The sequence below is a fragment of the Phocoena phocoena genome, chromosome X, assembly GCF_963924675.1.
Source record: "Phocoena phocoena chromosome X, mPhoPho1.1, whole genome shotgun sequence".
NCBI lineage: Eukaryota > Metazoa > Chordata > Mammalia > Artiodactyla > Phocoenidae > Phocoena > Phocoena phocoena.
The window spans coordinates 95,386,985-95,403,496 of NC_089240.1; the positions used below are offsets into that span (position 1 = coordinate 95,386,985).

The 16,512-nt window shown below is 45.0% G+C and overlaps 1 protein-coding gene across 1 annotated transcript in view; it reads right to left on the minus strand.

Moving 5' to 3' along the window:
* The window catches only part of AMOT (angiomotin), a 41,967-nt gene extending 31,767 nt beyond the window's left edge, over window positions 1-10,200 (minus strand). Inside the window, exons 1-2 of the mRNA XM_065900646.1 lie at window positions 9,329-10,200; window positions 2,639-3,143 (exon numbers count right to left, since the gene is read on the minus strand). Coding sequence (XP_065756718.1) covers window positions 2,639-3,143; window positions 9,329-10,200 — 1,377 coding nt within the window. The remainder of the gene's footprint in view (window positions 1-2,638; window positions 3,144-9,328) is intronic.
* Window positions 10,201-16,512: the final 6,312 nt, after the last annotated feature.

A 16,512-nucleotide genomic window follows, 5' to 3' on the forward strand; every position in this document is an offset into this window, starting at 1 on the left:
CAGGCTTCAGTAGCTGTGGCTTGTGGGCTCTAGAGCGCAGGCTCAGTAGTTGTGGTGTGTGGGCTTAGTTGCTCCACGGCATGTGGGATCTTCCCGGATCAGGGCTCGAACCCGTGTCCCCTGCGGTGGCAGGCGATTCTTAACCACTGCGCCACCAGGGAAGTCCTGTACCTTATTTTACACACAATAGTTTGTACTTCCTAATCCCCTGCCTCTATCTCTCCGCTCCCCCTTCCCCTCTCCCCACTCCTAACCCTAGTTTGTTCTCTATATCTTTGAGTCTGCTTCTTTTTTGTTATATTCACTAGTTTGTTTTGTTTTTTAGATTCCACATATAAGTGATAATGTACAGTATTTGTCTTTCTCTGTCTGACTGATTTCACTAAGCATAATGCCCTCCAAATCCATCCATGTTGCTGCAAATGGCAAAGTTTCATTCTTTTTTATGGCTGAGTAGTATTCCTCTGTGTGTGTGTGTGTGTGTGTGTGTGTGTGTGTGTGTGTGTGTGTGTATACATACCACATCTTCTTTATCCATTCATCTGTTGGTGGACAGTTAAGTGGCCTCCATATCTTGGCCATTGTAAACAATTTTGCTATGAACATTGGGATGCACGTATCTTTTTGAATTCGTGTTTTTGTTTCTTGCGGATATATACCCAGGAGCGAAGTTGCTGGGTCATATGGTAGTTCTAGTTTTAGTTTTTTGAGAAACCTCCATACTGTTTTCCACGGTAGCGACACTAATTTACATTCCCACCAATAGTGTAAAAGGGTTCCCTTTTCTCCTCATCCTCGTGGAAGGCTGTCCCTTTACTCAAGCTGTTCAGAGGACTCTTTCAAGATGTTGTACCAATCCTTTCCCTACCCTCTTTGTAGATACTGTTCCCTCCAAAAGGGCAAGTTGTACATCTGTCAACAGGACCTTCCAGGAAAAGAAGTCACAAGAGGGCGTATCCATTGGTTTGGTCTGCGGGCAGGGGAGAGGGAGGATGGTGGTAGGTTTCCAGACTTATTCTGTCTACTTATTCCCCTCATGAGCCTCGGGCCTTCTTTTTTCTAGCACCAGCTGATATCTACCTTATTCTCTCCACTTTCCTTGTCCTCTTCTCCCCAACCTGTGCCTCTAATGCACTGCAGCACTGGGTCGGCCTTCACTTCTCCCAACACTCAAGCTGTCCCGATTATGCTTGGTTGAGGCATCTTTCCCCATACTGGGGAACAAAACAACAACCCAAATCCTATTCTGCTCCACTTCCCTGCCACCCACCCTCCCCCTCAAAAAAAATTCACCATCCTCTGGCAAAGAGAGCCTGCAGAAGATCTGGGTCCATCATCCTTTGTTTACTGCATCAAAGGTGGGGTCAGGGCCACCATGAATAGAGAGTTTAGGGAGCGGTGTCAACTGTTAAACCTAATCAGCCAATGGGCCAGTCTGCTTCTAGTGTGTGAGTATAATTTATTTATTGTACCAATGTGATGGGGGGGCAGGTATGAGAGGAGGGAGAAAATTTTAAATTGTGGGCAAAGCTGGGAAGAAACATTTCTTACCCAACAACCCCCATCCAGACTTGGGAACACTGGGTAGGTGGTAAGCATTTTTTGCTACATAAAAATACTTAGCTGATAGTAAGCCCTCCTCTTCATTAGGACCCAGATCTGGTGTTTACATATTGTCAGCTTCATTCAGGCCCCTGAAATTTCCACTCCTGGGTGTCTTCTAAGGACAGAGTCGCTGAACAATACCAGGCAACATTCCTTCCCTCCTCCACCTTCACCCTCACCTCCCTGAACAGTCTGCATTGTCAGGAGATCAAACCACAGGAGCTCCACAATGACAAAAGCTGTAAAGAGGCTGCCAAAGGCATAACCCCATTCACCAACAGCCACTGGAAGCCAAGAGGTAAGGTTCCTAGCTTAGGGCACTCAAGAGCTAAAGTCCCAGCTGCAGTAGACTCAGGAGGGGCCCAGGAAAGAATGTGAACTTGGGACATACACTCCTTTTGCTACTTCCTCAGCCTAGGGCTGTCACCTGTCACCCAGCTGTGGTGCTTTGCCCCTCCTGCCCCCCACACACACCAGAGAAAGAGAGCAGATGTTGAATTTGATCTGCAGGGAAGGACCAAAGCAAGAAGAGGGAAAAGGAAAGGGTGTTGAAAAAGGGTTACCGTGAGAACTGCCACTTGGAAAAGTACTCTAAGCCCTTTCCAGAACAAGACAGGGCAGGATCTAACTTCAGTGGTGAGATTTTTCTGGGAACTATGGGTTTATATTTAACATTCAAAATCAATATTTGGGAAAATATAATCAAAAGGAAAAGTCTTTATGCTGGCAGGTCCTTCACCTACACAGACCTCTCCAGTGTTCTTGACTTTCTGAAGCAGTTTCTCTGCCTTTCGTATTTCTCAAACACTCAATTAAGCTTTCTTGAGGGCTATGGTGTCTGCGAAATGTTACTTCTGCTAGAAAGACAGGCAGAACGCTTTTCCAATGTTTGCTCCATCTATAACCTTGAAATATAAGAATCCTGAAGATGCGCCCATAAGTCATGCAGGGACCCACAAGTGCAGACTTTTACATCGATATTAAACCAATAAGATTTCAAAAAGACTCAAATATCCCCATAGGGGGGCCTCACCTTCTGCAGTCTCGCCACCTTCTCATAGCATCCTTCCAACTCCTGCCGCAAGTTCCGGTTCTCATCTGAGAGAATCTCAACCATCTGCTGGGCTCTGGAAACAATGGCAAAAGGGTCGGCTGGCATTGGCTGATACGAAGCAGACGACTGCTGAGCCCGAGGCATAGCTGAATAGGCTTCTCCTGGCTGCTGCTGCTGCTGCTGGTGGTGATGGTGGTGATGGTGTGGCGGCGGCGGCTGCGGCTGCTGCTGACTCAGGCCAGGCTGGGGGAGACGGTAATGATCCCCCTGGTGAGCCTGGTTAGCAAGGAAATGCTGCTGCGGCCTAGGCAGGTGAGCTGAGTGGTCTCCTTGGTTTGGGACCAAGGGGTGTTGGGCAGGAGATAATCTAGTGGATGGTGGAGACTGCAGCAAGGGTAAGGAACCCCCAGACGTGAGGGAAGAAGTAGGGCTGTGAGGCTGAGAGTTCCGGGCTGACAACGGCAATGAGATGTCCTGCGCTGGCCTGGAAAACATGGAGGGTGTGCTCAGGTTAAGATCCCTCTAAAGGCACTGGGGAGAGGGGCACAAGAAAGGGAGAAGACGAGGCTCCCAGGGCCCCCAGGCAGCTGAGAAATGAGGAGCAGGAAGGGTTAGACTACGGGATCCTGTGAATACCTGACCGACAGAGGTGTGATCCCATGCAGGATGGAACCAGATGATCTCCAAGGTTGCTTTATGAAAATCTAAGCGATGCATCCTTGTACACTGGTTATTCAAGGGGAAGCATTTCAAATTCGTCTTCAACTAGGTAATTGTCACCTCAGGATTTTAAACTAACCCTTTGCTGGCATTCTATATGTGGCCCAGCACACAGAAAGAGTCACAGTTAGAAAGTTCGTTCCACTTGCGCAGAAGGAAACGGCAAACCGTCATCAAAACAACCCTTCATCGTGTTATCTGCAACTTTCTTGGATAATTCATATAGTCACAAAAAATTACTTGAGGATATAGAGGTACTTATTACATTAGAGACACCAAATAATTATTGTTGATTACAGTTAATAATTGAATGATGCCTTTTAGCAGCAATAATCCCGATTTGGAGGGGATTACAGGCAACGCTACCATCCTATTTTTGACTTAACTGAATCACAAAATGTAAGGACTGGAAAGGCCTTAAAGAAATCCTTTAGTTCAACTCTGTCATTGGACAGAGGGGGAAACTGAGGTACAGAGAGGGGAAGTGATCTGCCAAATATTACAGGGTGAGTTAGTGGCAGTTCCAGGGTAGAACCTAAGTCCCATTTTCTGGTTCTTTCCACTCCTATAATGCAATGATTTCCACTGATGTTCAGATTCCCAGCCTATTGCTTATAGAAAGTTCTAGAAAGAGAACTTTAGTACGTGGTTTAATGTGACTCTTCCATTTTTGTACCTAATACTGGACTATCAGCCATTAAGGGAAACAATCAGAGTATGCAGATGGATCACTTCTACCATCACCATGACCAGGAAGAATATGTCGGTGTACACTGAAAACAAAAAAACTTGTTCAACCCCCTAGCCCATGCCCAGCTACCCTCATATACTCCCACATCCTGTGGATGCCTGTCCTACAGTTGATATTTCTCAATCCAGGGAAGACAGATGGCTAAGAGCACAGGATTTGGATCCCAACAGAGTTTGGAGACCTTTCCTACTGCTTACTAGCTGTGTAACCTTGCTCAAGTTACTTCATCTGCATGAACCTATTTTGTTCCCGAGGTCACAAATGAATTACAAAAATACTGGACTCTTCTCAGTTTTGAGCTCCATAGGAATTACAAAGAGTCTCATATCTACCTCCCAATGAGAATGGTTGACCCTGTTAGTGATTTTACTTATGGGATATCCACTTAATCTTTGCACTAAATTGCATAAAATTTGTGGTGAAACTGGGACGCATCACCAGGAGCAATTAACTTTTAACAGGCATTCCAGATGCTAAAGCACATCCCTCCCACACACACTCCAGTTGTCATTACTGTTCATTTATCTCTCTCTACAAGAGATCCTCACTATGAGGGATTTTTACAGCTACAAAACCATTCCAAACACTTGCTCACAGATATCCAATAACCCAGATGTTCGCCAGAGCCCTCGAACCTGCTCAAGCCGAAGGTTGTCTCTCAGCCCCATCAATGTGTCTGGTGTACCCACATTCTTCCAATTTCACACATCTGTCACTATAAATAATTGTTGAATATTGAAGAGGGAAAAGTTTTTGTAGACAGAAGAATTTACATGGTTTTTATGATTACAACTGGAAAGTTGCTACCATACATAACCGTTATGTCAAAGAGCTCAAAGCACTCATTCAATCAAAAGCCTGGGAGCTGTTTATAAACTTATTTGGGGGAGAGTCTTTCTGCATTTTTCATGCTGTGGATCTTCAGTTTCCTCAGAGGTAAAATGGACTATGTGCTCTCCTTCCACTTCTACTAAGAGTTATTATAATTTATATATATCCCTAGAGTTAAAGCATGATGTCCTGGGATTTGCTGGGGCTTTTGTATATCTTGCGCAGAAAAGAGGGGCTTAAATTTCATGTTCTTCAATCCAGCTTTCAAATTTTAAGGGGTAAATGACCATATTAACCTTCATCCTCAGTGCCACGGTTTGGAAACCCAAGGCCCGGGAGGTGTTCTCTTTTAAAGACTGAATGCCCAGTTGTGAACTGGGCCTCCTTCCCACAGCTCCCCTGGGTCCCATCAGCAACCCAGACCTCTCTCTCAAACAGACCAGCCACTGGCCTCCCTCCTGAAAGGCCCCTCCATGCCCTGGACAGAACATGGCCTCCCAGGGGCCTCGGGAAAGGAGAGACCACAAGGTCTCTGGGAGGAGGTCTCCAGGGTAGGATAAGCCCAGGATGGCAGTGGCCCCGGCCACGACTCTGAGCTCTGCCTAAAGATAAGTGGAGAAAAGGCAGCTGCCCCTTGGGTTGCCCAGGCTGGAAAAGGGAGCAGATTTCAGTGCACCGTGATGTTGGGAAAACCAACGCAGTCCGTCCCTGGCAGGTTTGCAAACACGAAGCAAGGTTTGGGCAGTCGCAAAAGGAGAGAAAGCCCTCCAGCCAACGAACTCCATCTGGACTCCGGCATCCGCCCACCATGAAAAAGTAGGACAGTATTAACACTCCTGTGAATTTCCCCCTGAGAGAAGGGGACTGAGGAATGACGGGAGTGGGAGCGAGCTGGGGGAATGTCAGAGGAAGCAAAACTACACTCAAGATTAAAAAATAATCAAAGTAATAGTAATAATAAAGGTGGCAGCTGGGTGAGCGGCACACTCCCCAGGTCCTTCCACTGCATAGCAGCAGGAATCTCTCCCCACTGACACATTAACCAGGAACAACAAGCCGCCTGTAGACCACACGATCACATGATCCCATGGACGCCCTGACCTGCCTCCCTGCCCCTTCCCTCCCTTCATCCTTCTCCTTCCTAAGACAACCTGGGCCCCAGGTGCTCTGCAGAAAAGGAGACCTGACATATACGCAGGACAGAGGCCAGTGACCAAAATCAGCATCTCCTCAAAGCCGGGGGAAATCCCTCCCGGAGACAGCTTGTGAGGACACAAAGGGAAAGCAAAAGCAGATCCATTGAGCTGACACAGCAACTTCCACCCTGCCACCTCTCTGACTGGAGCCCCTGCCCTTCCCAGACACACAGCCCCCCACACACACCCCCAAAGCACACTATACACTCCTGGCCTACACGTGTGCAAGCCCGCACATGCACACTCTCACCAGAGCAGATGCCAACAGCCTGGAACCCAATTTATTCTCCCCACGGAAACTGTGCCTTTCCCAGGCTCTGTGATGGTTACTCTCTGAATCCTGGAGAGGGCTGCAAATTCCTGATTGTTTCTCTTGCACAACCAGCTCCACTCTGAGCTACAGAGTTAGGTCACCCTTAGATTCCACTAAAAAAGGATTTCAAGAAACCTCAGATCTGGGCATGATTTCAACAATTGAAAGGAGGTGGCTGCTTTACAAACAGAAAGGATTTAATTTTTAAAAGCAGTTGATAAATGTATAAACCCCGGATGCAGAAAAGGCTCAGCACTTAGAAAGACAAAGATTCAGAAAAGTTTTAATTCTTCAGATGGCTTGGCCTTGTTTCCCATCTGGAGTTCTGGGCATTCAGGATATTTATTTTTTAAGTGGGGAGGAGGGCATAGGGAAGATGAAGTAATAAAAAAAGACTGTTTATAACGTTTTGTTCATTTTAACAGTAAATCTCTAGCATCTCACCGCACCTCTAAAGGCCAACAAAGGTTTTTTGAACAATTTGTTCAAAGAGCTTACTCTGAATCTTGATCTGTAATTTGTGGATTAAGAACTAAGGATTTTGTCTTCTAATCGTTTGGTGCTAGCGGCAGTTACTTGGAAAGGTACTCACAAACTGTCCAGCTAGTTAAAGGAAATAAAGGAGGAAGAATGTGCCACCACCTAAAAGTGGTATACTTACGGAAAGCAATTCAAGGACCTCCCGTTGCCAGTAATTTGTCAATACGTGCCACCTCCTCACCCCAGGCTCTGCAAAAATTTTATTGCCAGAGTTTGTCTGCTGCAGACCCAAAGCTCACAAAGAGCATCTTCTGGTTAGGATTGTCTTAGGCTTGATTATTCTTTGAGCATATCAAGCACCCTATTCCTCTCCCATAGAGGAAAAAAAAAAACTGTTCCAGCAACCCTGTGTATTAAAATACCGCTCAAGAGAGGGTAATCAGCGTGGAATCTACTGCTTTGGGGAACAGAGCGAGAGAGCCACAGATAACATAGGAGGGAGGAGAAAATACAAATACCTTCCAGTTAAATATATGCAGCTAAGTTTCTCTGGTGGTTTAATCAGTATGGGGAGGAAAAAAAATCTCTCTTTGGGCTCCTTAATATTTTTTTAGGCAGATCAAAGGGCTTTTCTATCTAGCTTCAAACACTGTGGGAGTCATTTCAGATCACAAACAATGCTAGTGAATGAGTTCTGAAAATAGCTTTCCTGGGAAGGCGGGCCATGTGTTGAGCGGGGCTTGGATTCTGCTCCACACCCCAGCCAACACACTCCCCTCCCACAAGGCAATACACTTAACAGCCCACTCACATACAGGAGGGAGTCCCACACACTCTTCCATGCTGCTGAAAAGAGCAAAATAAACGCCCCCAGCTTCACTGCCATGTTGCTGGTTTGGATGGGTTTCCATTAAGCTAAGCAGTCCAATGGACCAACCCCTCCCTGGGTCTTCCATTTCGTTGGGCAGATGGGAATTGGGTTCTTGCTCATTTAAACCGGAAGGGCCCTGTCCATTACCCCATTTCCTGTTTCAAGCCACTTATCAGACATTAGGCTCCTGCCCTTTGAATGCTGCACAGAGGAGGTTGAAAAAGGTTAGGAAATCAGCCTGGGTTAAGGAATTAAAAAAATCCTAAACTGGCAAAGTTAGGGGTGGAGCCCAAAGTGAATTGCCTCTGGCTAAAAAACAGGGCCTAGAGGTGAAAAAAATGAAATACCAGGAAATGCCAGGTGCATTCTCTTACCTTCACCCTACTCCACCCACTGACTGCCTTCTTTCTTGAGTCACCCACTATACTTCAAGCCAAGAGACTCTTTCCCAAATGAGTACGAGGGGACAGGAGGCAAAAAGTTAGGCATCAAAGAGATCACAGGCCTCGTCTAGGGGCTGCCTATGGAAAAAAGCCACCCATAACTACCCATGGTAACAAGGCAGGAATACCACACATAACTGCCATCATTTTTGCCCAAGGTTGAAACCTTCCCTCTGTCCCATATGCTGAAATACTCCTGACTGGAGACATGGCCCCAACAGGAACAATGAACAGAATCATAGAATCCTAAGGTCCGGTTGATACAGCAATGAGTCAATCGGTCCCTGAATAATTCAGAAGTACATTTAGGAATTAATGAATATACAAAACAGTCCTCCTGAACTAATGGCAAGTTGTACAGAAGCCATGGGAATATTTTTCCTTCTGCATTTTTAGCATCTATATGATATGAGGTGAATTTGACTTAGATGTTTAAAAACGTCACCAGCAGCTAACAAACTCTCTACAGAAGAAAGATGAAGCAGTCCAGACTTCAGGAACTGCAAGGAAGTACACGGCAAGTCACATTCTGAACCTGCACGTATATAGTTCTCCCAACAATATCTGGATGTTTGTTTAGTGTCTGAGAAAATCATACAAATTCTGCAGAAAGATTTGTTTGCAAAAATTAGTGAAGAGAGCTTTGTGGAGGAGACTAAATGAAAGGGATAGGATATTCCAGACTCAAGCGCAAGATAATTTACTTCCCCTCAAAGAAGGGCTTAATAACTCACAAGAAGAGGAACACTGACTCTTCCTTCAATATCTGAGGAGACCGGACAGCGAAAAGCTGCTGAAATCAAGACTTGTGCTCCTGTTCAGCCACTAGGCAGCTGGGGCCATGCTCAACCTATAAAGTCAAGGGTATGTTAATACAGGGCTAGTGACTGCTGAAGAGGCTAGAAATTCAGGTTGGCAGGAAATTTGCTAAGCCAGGGGCCAGCCATGCACTGCAGAGTTTGTTATACCAAACACCTGCCCATTCCTTCCCTTAAGATTCCCAACACACAGCAGAAGCTGGTTGGGGATGAGGTCAGGGAATGACAGAAAGGGAACTCTCTTACCTGGCTGCTCCATACTCAGGGGGATGCTGATACCTCATCAGTTGCCCCTCTGTTCTCCCTGGCTGGTTCAGACGATGCTCACTATAGAAGTGCCCTGGCTCTTGGGGCTTGCACACTACAGATTGGGGTGGCATGCCCTTGAAGGGATACTCTGGTGGGGGGCCTCGGTGTTCCATGCCCTTCAGGCTATGCTGGCTGGGAGGTGGCCCTTGGGCCTTGTAGAATTCACTGGAACTTGTGGGATTCTTGTAGAGGTCATTGGGTTGTGGTGGGGAGAGGGGAGCGCTGGTAACAGGCGGATGAGCCTTAACTCCACTGGTGGCCAGTGACATCTGCATTAGTCGTTCACTCAAGGAGCGAACATGTCCTTGCTTAAGGTCTCTGAGTCCTTCATCCTGATGCATCTTTCCAGGATTGAGCCGCTGAACTGACGGGCGTCCCTCAGTCCTCATCTTCTGGTTGGTCACTCCAGTGACATAGAAGGCAGCTCCGACACTGGCATGCTGTTGGCCCCGAAAGTACTGGGACTGGACCTTGGCTTCCTCATAAGTCGGGAGTTCTTCATTATTCTGCATTCGAGGGGAAAGCTGCTTCTCCATGATGATGTTTTCTGACTGGATTTCCTGCCCCTGAGGTTCTTGTCGAGCAGCATGAGCCACAAGCTGTTGGTGGTGGTCTTGGGGACTCAACACATCATTCTGAGGGCCTGGGTTCCCACTGCCACTGGGGAAAGGAGGACCGTTCCCTGTGGCTTGCTGGTGTATGGCAAGCAGGTTGCGATTCTCATTAGGATTGCCATAGCGGAGCTGCTCTTGTAGCAGACGCTGCAATACTGTGGTTCCTCCACTTGGCTGTTCTTCAGAATTTCTCATCTCTATTGCTGGTGGTGCCTTGTGAAGAGAGAGAGAAATTGGGCACCTGGGCTGCCCTTGACCTGGGAAGGGGAAACAGGAAGCTTAACATCCAGGTGATGGATAAATCAGTCCTCTAAAGGGGAAGAAAATGAGTATTTGGGGGTGAGGATTCCACTGCAGAGACAAAGTAGAGAACTGAATCTAGAATTAATCAGTTAATTGTTGGTGGCTTCTGGCTCTAACATTGACATGATGAGGAACTTGGAGGCATAAGAGCCCTCTGTTTCCTCTTTTACTTTTAGCCTGGGTTAAGTATTCAATCTTGACTTAACTCCTAAAAGCACTGGGGAAACGTGAAGCAGCCAAGTAGGGTGATCAGAGAGGGCAATTTTCCTAGGTCCTTACAAAGTTCATCTCTCTGTATTCTACTGAAATGAAAAATCCAACTCTTATGGTTGTGGCAGCGGGGGAAGGACCGTGAGGGAAATTACCCCATAGGCAGGATCTGTAAAGCTGTTCAGCATGTGGAGGGAGCTACAAAATGCCAAATAATAACTCAAATAAATAAAAAGTGAAGAGAGCTTGGCTTGCACCAGATAGAAATGATCTCTGCTTGATGCAAATCTTTTTCTCTGATCTCATAAAACTCTGAAACATATCTTTTTTTTTTTAATCCTTTTTGTATTGTCCATTTTGGATACTCCTTGGCTTAGTAAGAGAAGGGCTTGGGAGAATTGTTATTGACAAAGTTTCTCTTTCAGCCATCCAGAAATAGTCATTGAGAATTTGTTGTTGTTGTTGGGTAGGAGGAGCTTAAAGGGGAAGCCCTCTTTATTTGAAGTGTGCCACTGACAGCATTTAGAAATTGAAAAACTAAGAGGTCATCCTTCTGGAAAGGGTATGATTACCATATCCCTTCCCCCACCCCAATTCTTCTTAGGGAAATAATATGGGTTGAGTGAAACGGATATCAGTAGTAAAGACAACTTAAAACTCAAATTCTAATCATGCTGTGGGTTTACAGGTTAACCTAAGCAATTGATTCCTCTTTTCTTGGCTTCTGTTTTCCCACCTGAAAAATGGTAGTAGGTGACCTCTCTCTTCTCTCTCTCTCTGCACAGCATAGTCTATGCAAATTCATTAGAGGCTCATAAAATCTTTGGACAGAATCTGTCATGTTAAGTCCTGCAATTCAATACTAACATTCAGTTGTGAAACTTTCACTTCAAGGATCTTAAGTAGTGTTGGAGAATGGACATGATGTCACACAAAAAGTCACAATTAGGTCAACATAACCAGCCTCGGGTTCCTAGATGAGAACTTTGGAGTCCTGGCTCCCAGGCCCTGACTTCTATGATTTGAAATAGTCTCCAGTCTCTCTGGAAACATGACCCCTTTTCCTTTAGTCTTGCAGGGAGTGACCCAGAAGATGCGTGTGGTAGATGGAAAAAGGTCATCCCCCCTCCTTTTGCACTTCATGCATGATTACTGCTACCTGGTTTCTAATTGTTCTGTTGAGCAGTTTCACCCCACAGTTAACCTTCCAAAGGCCCCTTTTAAATCCCATTCATCATATTTTGGGGGGAAGTACGCACCAAGGGGCTGAGCAACCTGCCCTTAAGTCCACTTTCCCTCTCTCGCAGTGACCCTCTGGGACTCCTGTACTTAAACTGTCAGACTGCGATTTTCTATTAGGCTGACAGGTATAACATATAAATTTCTGCTGGTGCCTGAAACTGGAAAGATGACTAGAAAACTACTTCTCTTCTCTCCAAAAAATAGAAATGGGAGCATGTATGGTTCAAACAAAATCACTTAGAAACCCTTCCTGAAAGGCAGGGAAATGCAGACTCTGAAGAGCGCACCACCCCCTCCCACCCCACACCCGCCCCGCCCTGCACACACCCGGGCTCGCACTCACACACCGGCACCCACTCACACCAATGGTCCATACCTATTTCTGCTTTCTTTTAGGCTTAAAGCCTTGCTCAGGATAGGGAATTCTTGCTTATGAGCAGCTCCAGAAACCGCAACGGCAGATTCCCTCTCCCCTAACACTCAGGTTCAGGGTAAGCGCCGCCAAGAGTCCAACCACTGGTCACTCTGAAATGGTCAGGAAGGGGAGGGAGGGAGAAATAAAAACGTCGTTTCTATTTTGCCACCAATGGCCAACAGTTAACCAAACCAGTCCTTCCAAGGGGATGACTTTACCCGCCGTGTGCTTGCCTTTTATGTGAGTGGCAGAGTCCATTTCCACAAGGACAAAAAGAAACCTCACTCTCCAGCGGCTGTGTTCAGGGGTTCGTCCAGTCTCCAGGGGATGGAAATGTTCAGGATTGCTCTGCTCTAGCCTCACAGCCCCCAGGAGCAGCTGCTTCCATTCTGACTTGGAATGGTAGGTGACGACAAAAGCTATAACTACTGTCACCTTTTGGGTGCAACATTTAAACTGCTATCAGTAGCAGGAAAGGTAAGTGAGACTCACTGGCCCACATCCCAGAAGGGAAGGCAGTCATCAAAAGGTAGATTTTAGACAAAAAAAGAACACTCGGTGAAGCTCCTGATTTAACTGCTACAGCCTCAGGGGGGCGGAAGAAAACCCAAGCTTCTTTTCAACCAAGTCATTAAGTACTTCTTGCATCCTGGCTATTCCACACATTTTCCAGCCTTGTGCTAAACACAATGAGGGTTACAAAGGACGCACAACACATAGTTCCTGCCCTCACAGAGCTTACAATCTGATCAATGGCCCATCCATTCTTACTGGAGTAGCAAAAGTGATTGCCCTTCTCCACACATAGCAGCAACTCTTCTCCAAGAAGATGCCTCAACTTGCGTTCTCAGCACTTCCACTGCCCCAGTATCTCCACAAAAGGAAACTACTGGACTCACATTATAGAGACTAGATGCAAACGCCCACCAGATATGGATCTGACATAGTCCTCATTTCGAATTACTCCTTTGACCCTCAGAAAAGCCCTGCAGGTCCAACCAAAATGGTTATGAAACTGAAGGGTTTGTGTTTAGGTGAGAGGCACATGTTCTACATTCCTATTTTCTTCCCTGGCCTAGCCATGACTCACTCATATCACTTAAAGGAAAGCCTTTAATCCACACCAGGGACACCATTTGAGGAGCAAAGCAATGCAAAGGAAGCACACAAGCATCCCTGTATTTTGGGAGCATGTCCAAAACATCCAAGTTTAAAAAAGAAAATCCACAAAACCACACAGTGATTAATTTAACATTATTTCCTTGCAATGTTGCCAAAGATAAAATGAACAGATATACAGTGAACAAACATGGAAATTTGTCTTTCCATCTTGTTTCGGTCCAACGTATAATCACAAGCAAAAGCAAAATCACCTCCAATATGCAAGGTAATTATTCTTGGGTGTCTCCCCTAATTTCAAAACAGAGGAACAACTTCTAATTGGAATCAAAGCTGGGCTATTAACAGAGCTATGGTAAATAACCGCTGTGCTTCTATTGTCCAATTTTGAACAAAACAGTTGTCTTTTTTTTTTTTTCTTCAACTGAAACACGCAGAAAACAGCCCAAGGCTTTTAAACTTGAGCCCCTGGTGAGAAACCACTACAATTCTTTTCCAGTACTATTTAGATTCTTCATGCTGATTTTGACTGGCTTGCTCCTGGCACCCAGCTCCTCACCAAGAAAACTTTACATATCCAAAATCTTACTCTCTTCCTTTAATTTTGTCCCCTCTCCTCCATATCCTTTTCAAAACCCAAACCACTTTATGTCAACCGGACACAGATTGTCCCTCCCCACCACCCCACCCCCTGGCCTTTTTTGTTTCTGTTTAAAAGAGGAAAAGAAATCCGTCTAAGAAAAAAGCTTTGCTGATTCCTCTCCAGTTTACTGATTTTTTTTTCTTAAAGAACTTATGTTCATCTACATGATAAGAGTCACATAAGAAGGGGAACACTACTCCATTTATTTATTAGAGAAAGGAAAGGAAAAGATTCCTTGTCTCATGCGCAAGAATTAAAATAGTTATGAACTCTGCAACCTTTAATCTGCCCACAGCTTTAATCACGCCACTGCCAGGGGTCTGACATCATCTTCAATCAATAAAATAACCTTGTTTCCCCTGGACAAACAGACTATCCCTGAGGATACTTGATAGGGGAAGAAAGGATATCCATGGTTCTCTCTTTAAAAATGCAATTGGAATCTATATATTCAACTCTTTTGTAACAACAACAGGGCAGCAAGGCCAAGCTAAATTCTTACTCCATTTGCAGTCATCGGCCACTCCCAGTATACCTGAGGGGCCGAGCCAAAATGAAACACATTAGTGAGAGCCCAGATATTTCCCAAGCCAAGACCCAGAAAATCAACATTACAAGGTGGGCAGGGCAGACCGAATTCCTACCCTTCAATTAATTTTGAAATCTGCCTATAAGATCTTCTTTCTATCCCTTCTACCTCCTCCTCCTATTCTGCCCCCACCCCTCACTCCACCAACCAGGATAAAGAATATAAGTCTAGGAAACCTGTTTCTCTGCTAAATCTTGGTCAACTTGTTTCATACCATTTTACTTCCAGCTAAATGGAAAGAAGCCAGTTCAAAGTTTTCCCTATACCTACGTGCACGTATTTGTGCATAAAACACACACACAGCCTCCACCCACACACACACACCCACACTCACACACAACCTCCCACACAAAAATGCAAAACAGCCCACTGAATTCTCTCATGTCCTCTCATGTTGGTCCATATTGTGGCCTGAAGTGTACTAGAGAACTGCTTTCCCAAGAGTCTTGCAATGCAAGATACTAACTGCTTCCTTTGGGAGGTAAGAAACAATGGTCCCTTTGCAGGTTATCCCTAAACTTTCACTGGGTAATGGGCAGGCAGTATAAATGCCATGGTTAAAAGCCTGGGTCTAGAGTCACACTGCCCAAGTCCGAATCCTGGATCTATGACTTACTAACTGACTTCGTACATGTCTCTTGATCTTCCTAAGTCTCAATTTCATCATCTGCAAAATAGGGCTAACGGTGCTCATACCTCAAAGGGTTGTTATAAAGATTAAGGGAAGTAATCTATGTAAAGTGCTAAGCTCAGAGCCTGATACATAGTAAAGGCTCAATAAATATTATCTTTGAATATTATTTTTTCAAAGGGGTCTTTTTCTAGAAGGGTACAGCAATTTTATGAAGTAAGGGTTTTTTCTTTTAAACCCTTTATTTGCAACTCAGTCTTTTGTGCAGGTGTCCTTAGATAAGTGAAGGCTAGAAGTAGAAAGACTCTTGGGAGACCATCTAGTGCTTCAACCCTCTCTATAGATGAAGCTGCTAGAGCTTAAAAGTGGTCAGAGCCAGGACCAGAGTGCAGGTTTTATTACTTCTAGGGTAATAGCACTTCCACTACAATATATTATCTAGCATATTAGCTCGTACATAGAAGATGCTTAATAAATATTAATTAAATTGAATTGACTCTGGTTTTAACAGATTATAAACCTGGCTTAATGCTACCTTCAATTTTCCAGTTCCATTGTAAGTAAAATGTTAAAGGCAGGAGGGAAAATTCAAAAATGTAAGAGGAAGGCGTTTAGCCAGAAGTATGGCAGAAGGACCCTGCAAAATCTCTCCTCTTTAGGCTATGATATGCAGGTAGGTTGGAGAGCAACAGGAATCTCCACTGATCAATGTTTCCCGGACCCTGTTCTAGGTCTTGTCAACATCATACCAACTTGGCACTTACTGTTATTTAAGTTCAGCGCTAGCTTAAGAACAGGCTTTGAGTTGGCCCCACCTCTTTGCTCCTATCTCTACTTCTATCTAGATTAGGTTGGAAAATTATTTTAAGAACCACAGTAAGCCCTTGGCATTTCCAAATCTTGGACCAGTGTCAGTTATCTGTTTCACAGATAACTCAAGGCGTGGTCAATTTGGTAGTTTTACTCTTCTGAACTCTAAAACAATTAGCTTGAACATGGTAATAGGCAACAAAGGTGATTAACCCTAAAGTGTACATGAGCAGTGAAACACTGAGTAACAAGGAGAATCCTGTTGCCACCACCCCTCCACCTCCCTCCACGAACACCCATTCCAAGGGAGGAACAGATCACACCATAATGTCCTATTTCTTCTTGCCTCAGAAGAAGTATAAACAGTCCATGAAATCAGATTGAGCATAAACCAAGAAAAGTTTAAGAATATACCTACAAGCTGCCTGCTTTACCAATCTCCTGTCTTCACTGGCATACTACCCACTTTTATTTTTACTTTATTCTACAAGTAATATAAGGACAACATGCAAATATTGATAACAAAGAGAAAAAAACCCACTCAT